We start from the raw sequence: 7,686 nt of genomic DNA on the forward strand, positions 1-7,686 counted from the left end.
TTTAAAAAGTATTTGTATACGAATTATCGAAGTTTATTTTGATATTGTTACCTACCAATGTTTTGTTTCGTTTTTAATAAATTGAACAAAATTAAAGTAAGGCCCCGTTTGATATGCATCTTTCTAGGGCCAAACAGATCTTTCTGGCTGAATGGACCGGAAAGACTGTTTGATTTGCACAAAAAAATGGGTCTTTCCCGGTAAGATATGTCTTTCCTATAAAGCCCCAAAATCATATCTTTCTAGCTGAATGAGCTGGAAAGACAATTATGCACCAAAACCCGCATCTTTATTTCTTTATTGGATTATTAATTTTTTATAAATAAATTTTTTTAATTTATTTTTTATTGAATTATTATTTTTTTATCATTCAGCACAGTCAATCAGATGTACAATCAAACAACATGCTTTCTTTCCCAGTCAGAAAACTTTCCCAAACAATATTTTACCGGACAACATTTTTCCAAATAGAAACTATCAAACGGAACTAAGGGCATCCCTAGTTTTACCGGAGATTAAAGGAAGAATTATAATCTTCCAAATGCCAACGTGTCGATCTGTTTCCACATAACTCAAGGTTAATAAAATAAAATAAAGAAATATATAAAAAGGTAATTCGGCCAAAAAAAGAAAGACCACTACGCTATTCCTCTCCCTCTCTGCATCGTAGCCTATAATCTATCTCTCCGCCCGCCGTCCGGTGAGTTTTATCGGCGGCGAGTAGAGTCAATGCCGGCACAAAAGCGTTCGCACGAAGCTCTTTATGAGGACGATGACGACGATGTTGAGCTGCAACGTAATAATCAGAACATTCACGAGGAATCCGAAGAAGAAAACGATGACCAAGACGTAGAACAAGATGAGCAAGGTTTGTTTATGGAGATTTTGGATTTGTTTACTTATTTATTTCAATGGGATTTTATCTGTCGGAGATTACGTGATTTCTACTCCGCATTTGTATCGATCTTTTCATTTTTTGTTTGTTCGATCAGCGGAAACGGATGATGATGGAAGCGCCTCCTCTAGTTGCAGTGACAAGGACGAGTGAGTTCTTTCTGTACACACTTCATGTATCTATATCTTTCTGTGACTGTTTCTTGCATCGTGAGTTATATATGCTGTGATTTGTGAGCGTGTTTTTGACTTTTATACGATCAATTTTGATTCGAGATCTGCATGTTGTCTATTTTGTGATGTATGAACTCGCTACTACACAGTCGTTTTCTGTCATTACGCACTGCTTAGTTCTATCTGAGCGACCATTTGGCCGAATGCCGTGAATATGCGAATCATGTGGATAGTAAAATGGAAATTAGCGGTTTTAGTTTTGCACCTTCCAGACCCTAGATTTATGATACATTTCTGAACTATCTTCTCAAAATGCCCTTTCTGAATTCTGATTATACTGCATATTTTCAAGTAGCGAGGTTAAGAATTGTGGTAAGGGATGGGTTTGGATGTATTAATTGGAAACAAAGAATGCTACGCTTATCCCAGTTGGTTGAGTTGATAAACAAGTGCCAGTGTTAAGTTAGCAACACAATCCATATCAATATTGCACCAAAAAGCAATATGCTCAACCTCAAAAGAAAGTTATAGCTTTTCTTTATGGAAAATAGTGCATTTTTATTGCTGATGTGAGATATATTTACTAAGAGCATTGATTGAAATGGAGATTGACCATTCTTTGATGGTGATTGTTGAGCTACTTCTTTTGGTGGAATGTATGCTCTTTTTATAGATTTCATTGCGTTTAACATTGTTTTATAGGTTTAGTTGTCATAGGTTTAGAGCAATTATAAAGGTCTCTATTGAGAGGGTCTTCTGCTTTGGTTTCAGGGCGCTGTGAATCTGTGATTTAAGTTGAGATTAACTTCTGTTTAGTTGTGCATCTGTTTCCTTCTATATTTCATAAATAGGGCAGAGTTAGATGTTAACTTAAGAAGATTCTAACTCTTGAAACCCTGGTACTTTTTTTTGAGGCAAAGTGGAACTGTTTCCAGTTATAAGCCATGTCTTCTAAGGTTTTTATAACAGATGTGAAGTGGGGTTCCCGTTTAATGTCTTTTAAGATCAGCAATTAGAATGTATATTTCTCAAATTTTCATTTGCTTCTCTTGGAGAACATATGTACATAATAGCTTGCTTCCTATTGTGTTTCTATCACTCCTAAAGATAACTGTATAGTTTCGGGATACCCTGCTCTTTGCTTTTTCAATGATGCATTGATTCTTTATTTATCAAGGATTAGTTCAACTATCATATATGTGAGAGAATGTATTCAGAATTTCAGATCTGCATCTGGTTGATTCTTATTGAATTTGAATGTCATTGGGAAACCCAAAACACATAATAGTCACCTGAATCTGTTGTTAAGCTAAGTTACTAATATCTTGTTGTTAAATTAGATAAAAGTCGTTACAATATTAATTTGTATAATGTTAGAAGTTATAACAATAACAAACCAAAATTTTGTTACACTAAGAAGGTTTTATTAATACTTAAAATAAATAGAAACATTTTTCTGTCTATGAATGCATATACTTCTAATGTTAATTATCGTGTGTAAGAAATAATACATTACCACACTAATTTACACAGATGCACATATTGTATGATTAAGAAGAGGCTATGAATATTTAGAAGTTTATAGATCTTTCATATGAAGGATGTTGAAAATCTATGTCTACATATGCATTCATATATGTATATATATAGATCCCATAATGTACATATAATATAGCTTAGGAATGTGTATATGATTAAGAAGAGGCTATGAACATTTGTTTACTACAACATCCTACTTCCATTTATTTCTATTAAGCATCATACTTCCATTTTTTTTTTCTTTTTAAGGCATTGCACTCTGAAAATCTACCCTATTATTTCATTATTCTTTCATTTTTTTTTTCTTATTATGACATTGTACTATGAAGAATCTAGCCAAATATATCAGTGAAAGTTGCTTTGTATTTATATGACACTGCTATAATTAGGTAGATTTACATTAATAGAAAGAAATGAAAGTAGAATGCTATAATAAACAAATAAACGAAAGTAAGTTTCCTATTTCTTACATTTAAATCCATAAAAATTTTAATCCAGATAACAACTGGTATTATATCATTATATGTTTTCATAGTAGATTTTACTCTTTTTGTGGGGATGTTTTTTCCAGATTTGTCCTTGTAAAACTAGCTGAAATTCGCAAGGAGGTGCAATGCCCAATCTGTTTAGGTACTAATTTACTATTATCATTTTAAAACTGTATTACATATTTACATGTAAGCATGATTTTGGAGCTTCTTGTGATAATTGTATACTGGAGCAAAAGTTCACTATTTGAATACAGATAGAATTCTCAAAGTATAATGTTCTAAACCCTAAAAAGAGCAATTGTTAGTTGTTGTATATTAGATAAAACTGATTACCAAGCTTTGATAAACAGGAATTATTCGGAAGACAAGAACAGTTATGGAATGCCTACACCGGTTTTGTAGGGAATGCATAGACAAATCAATGAGACTCGGGTACACATTCAAATCATTGCAAATGCTATTTAATGACTTCTCTTATTTATTTATTTATTTATTTTGGAAAAAGGCTTTTCTTTTATTAACTGACACCTGGCAGGAACAATGAATGCCCTGCGTGTCGTGCTCATTGTGCAAGCCGTCGATCTTTAAGGGATGATCCGAATTATGATGCCCTCATTGCAGTTTTGTATCCTGATATTGATAAATATGAGGCTGAGGTTTTTTTTTTTTTTTTTTTTCTTTCATTATCTTGGTGTATGTTGGCTGCTTTTGTTATACTGGACTGGACAAGCTTTCTAGGGCTCTTTTTCATCATGAGGATGAGGAGGGCATTTATGTCTTTTGCATAGACGAGAGCGAGTCTCTGTATCGCCTTTTTGGGTGGAAAAATTGGACATTTAGTTCAAATCCCAAGTACTGGACGAGACTAGACAAGTTTTCTAAGGTTATTTTTGATGATAAAGATGAGGAGGGCATTTACGTCTTTTGCACAGACAAAGAGAGCGAGTCACTGTGTCACCTTTTTGGGTGGGAAAAAATTGAGATGTAGTCCAAATTCCAAGTACTGGACGGGACTGGACAAACTTTCTAGGGCTATTTTTGATGTTGAGGATGAGGAGGGCATTTACGTCTTTTGTACAGACTAAAGAGCGAGTCACCGTATCACCTTTTTGGGTGGGAAAAAATTGACATTTAGTCTAAATTTCAAGTATTGGACAAGCTTTCTAGGGTTATTTTAGATGATGAGGATGAGGAGGGCATTTATGTCTTTTGCACAGAAAAGAAAGCAAGTCACTGTATCAACTTTTTGGGTGGGAAAAAATTGATATTTAGTCCAAATTCCAAGTACTAGACAAGCTTTCTAGGGCTGTTTTTGATGATGAAGATGAGGAGGGCATTTATGTCTTTTGCACAGACTAGTATTTTCCATCTTTTTGAGTGGTACAAACATGTGTAACAAATGGGGGCTTTATATTTTGTTAAACTTACTATTGCTTTTATGTCTGGAAGCAGGAGTTTGCCTTTCATGAAGAGGAGAGAGCTCGGAATAAGCAGGTGAGATAGTTATTTATTTGTTTTTATTCTTAGGTTGCATCGACCTATTCTTTACTTATAATTGGAATTCTAGTTCAAAAAGAATAAGAGGAAAATTATCCTCCTTATATATCTATATTGAAATAAATAAGATTCCTAAATCAAGATATGTTTTTACAAAAAGCATTCTTGCATAAATAATCATTTAACTGATGTAAACCCTAAACCCTAAAATGAAACATGGTTTCATATTTTGATTTTACTCACATCTCCTGGAATATATTGTACCATATACACAGATCCAAGCTTCAATTGCCCAAACATCTCGAAGACAACTGGAAGCATTAGGAAAAAAACGTACAAACGCTAAAGCGACAGCTGCAGTATTCATGAGAAGATCACAGGCAAACACAACACGTAACCTAAGAGGAAGAAGAAGCTGGAAATCATCTGAACCCCAAGAAGAATCAGACAATGATGAAGATGATGGAGGAGGAAAAGACTCATCTTCTGGCGATGAGCATGAGCCTGAGCCTGAACCTGAACCTGAGCCTGAGCCTGAGCCTGAGCCATGTACTGAGCCAAGACCAAAGAGGTACAAGAGATGGGGTGGGAGTGGGACGCGCTCTTCGTTGCCGTCAAGTAGTGCCGATGGTGACAACGAGGTGGAAACCACCAGGGAAACGGCGGTGGTATCGGCGGGGATTGGCGGCAGTTCAGAGATTCTGGCGTGGGGTAGAGGTGGCATTAGGAGTCATACAAGGCATGGGAGTTTAAGTAATAGTGGTGGGAAGAGTACAAGGAACAGTAGGGTTTCCAAGATTATGGATCATCTTCGAAAATTGCCACAAAATAATGATAAGGTAAAATTATGTATAAAGTAGGAGATAAAACTGTTCATTAAAAACATGTTTACATAAGTAATTACATCCTAAACCAATTTAATTTTTTTTTTTTTTTGATTTTCCAGATGGATATTCATCTTAAGCTCATCTCCTTGGATGAACAAAATATACCCAATATGCCACATCTATACCTTTGCTGCACCCCAACCATGCCAATCATACATGTTGGCCAGGTGAAATTTTCTTCAACTTTACAATGTGACAAATGTGTGTGTGTGTGTGTTTTTTTTTTTTTTTAACTTTAAGATTGGGCTAAATGCAAAAAATAGCGACCTACTTTTATTTGTTTGTTTTAACTTATAACAAAAATCTTTCATATTCCCCAAAAAAAAACATTACTTGACATTATTAAATTTTAAATTAATAAAATAAAAAACGATAACTTATTATGTGATTGCAAAGGTTTATAATGTTTGGTATTTGTTTTATTTTGAAAGTTTTTTTAATTACATTTAAATGATATATCTTTTCTTTTTATAAAATATATTCTTGTTTATTTTGTATGTTTAACTAAAGAGATTAACTAATCAAAAAAATAATAAAGATATAATATCTAAATATCACTAGGGTATAAAATGAAATGTTATTAGACAAGGACCTATAAGATGATTAAAAGGTTAGATTTTACTAAGTGGTTGGAGTTACCAGTTACTACTTAAAGTAAAAAGCTATCGAATAAATTATTCAAATTGTAAAAATAATAAAGATATTGTACTTTGAAAAATCTACCTATTTATAACATTTTCCATTTTGAAAAATATACCTAATTATAGCAGTGAAAATCACTTTTGTGTTTGGATGATAGTATCCCTCTTTAAGTTTTAAGTAGCTGAAGTTGGTGTGTTTTTATTTATTTATTTATTTTTATGAATTCAGTATGTTGCTGTTGAGAAAGGTTTGCAATATGATGAGATTGAGCTACTATTGGTGAAAGTGGATCATTCATCTGGTGAACAGCCTGAGCCTGTTGTTATAAATCCTTTGACTGATGAGTTGCAGTTGTTGGAAGAGCATCAAACCTTGTTGGATGTTGCAAAAAATTCACCTCACAAAGATCTCGTAACATACTTAAACCCTTTCAACAAATATCATCATACTTTCATTTATTTGTTTATTACACCATCTTACTTTTGACTTCATATACATTTTTTTTTTTTTTGTTTATGTGATTACAGACTCTTGCATACAGGAAGAAGTTGAGTAGCTCATAATCATGAGTGAGTGAGAATATGATTGGATATGAGAAAGGAAATTAGTAGTTGGTATGAATTCTCTTATGAATATGTTTATTTCAATGGTTTTATTAGTAGTTGAAACAGATTGGATAAAATATAAATCTCAACAATTTGTCGATATTTTTGTTATAGTTAGGAAAAAAAGGTCGTAATGTGACTATTATTACCTTTATTTTTATTGTAAATTAAGATAGTTGCTTTTTTTTATTTTTATTTTTATTTTTATTTTTAATTCTTTTCATATTGAGATTCTGAATTTTGAAAATTTAATTTAATCCTTCTTATTATATAACTTTATGCTTTGAAAAATCTATTCAGCAATGACAGTAAAAAAAATACTTTATGTTTTGTGATATTCTTAATATATTTGCAGCAGAAGAAACCTAAACTGGAATGTAACAGATTTAACTAGTACTAACTGGGCCTAGAAAAACTTGTTATCTCTATGAAAATATGATATTGACGTTATAATTTATGAATTTTGGTGTCTTGTTTTTCGCTTATTATCACAGTATGAAATGCTGATAAAACTTTATATATTAATTGCATAAAAGAATATATATATATATATATATATATATATATATATATATATATATATATATATATATATTAATTTTTCTAAAAAGTCTATTTTTTTTATTTGATCATTTTAGGAGCTTTATCGGTAATTTTTCTGTTTTACATAAAGATGTAAGATATTTTAGAAAAAATAAATAAATAAAATTGAGATTTAATCTGATAAAAATGAAAAATATAAGGATCAAATAGAGAAAAAAAAAGTAAAGTTAAGTGTCGAAAAACCTTATATATAAGTTATTTAAGTAATTAACTTTAACTATTATAATATATGTCTAATAAATATGTTAATGAGTTCATACAATAATAAAACAACATTTTTAAAGAATTAAAAATATTACACAGCCTTTCTAAATCGGGCCCTGGTTTGAGATTCACCACCTCAGTTTCTTAATG

General features: G+C 31.9%; 1 protein-coding gene across 1 annotated transcript; it reads left to right on the plus strand.

The window, feature by feature from the left end:
* The first annotated feature begins 615 nt into the window (after nt 1–615).
* On the plus strand, nt 616–6,918 carry LOC145166885 (putative E3 ubiquitin-protein ligase RING1a). The gene is made up of 10 exons (XM_079085939.1): nt 616–868; nt 993–1,044; nt 3,179–3,237; nt 3,449–3,530; nt 3,634–3,754; nt 4,551–4,592; nt 4,871–5,434; nt 5,542–5,649; nt 6,353–6,535; nt 6,652–6,918. The coding sequence occupies exons 1-10, from the start codon at nt 730–732 to the stop codon at nt 6,685–6,687; spliced, it is 1,386 nt and encodes a 461-aa protein (XP_078942065.1). The 5' UTR covers nt 616–729; the 3' UTR covers nt 6,688–6,918.
* The last annotated feature ends 768 nt before the right edge of the window (nt 6,919–7,686 follow it).

The sequence above is a fragment of the Lactuca virosa genome, chromosome 1, assembly GCF_052849685.1.
Source record: "Lactuca virosa cultivar CGN04683 chromosome 1, Lactuca_virosa_CGN04683_v6, whole genome shotgun sequence".
NCBI classification, from domain to species: Eukaryota; Viridiplantae; Streptophyta; class Magnoliopsida; order Asterales; family Asteraceae; genus Lactuca; species Lactuca virosa.

Coding starts and splice junctions, on each gene's coding strand:
- LOC145166885 (XM_079085939.1), top strand. CDS start 730: ATGCCGGCACAAAAGCGTTCGCACGAAGCTCTTTATGAGGACGATGAC. Junction 1,045..3,178: donor AGTTGCAGTGACAAGGACGA/GTGAGTTCTTTC, acceptor TGTTTTTTCCAG/ATTTGTCCTTGTAAAACTAG. Junction 5,650..6,352: donor CAATCATACATGTTGGCCAG/GTGAAATTTTCT, acceptor TTATGAATTCAG/TATGTTGCTGTTGAGAAAGG.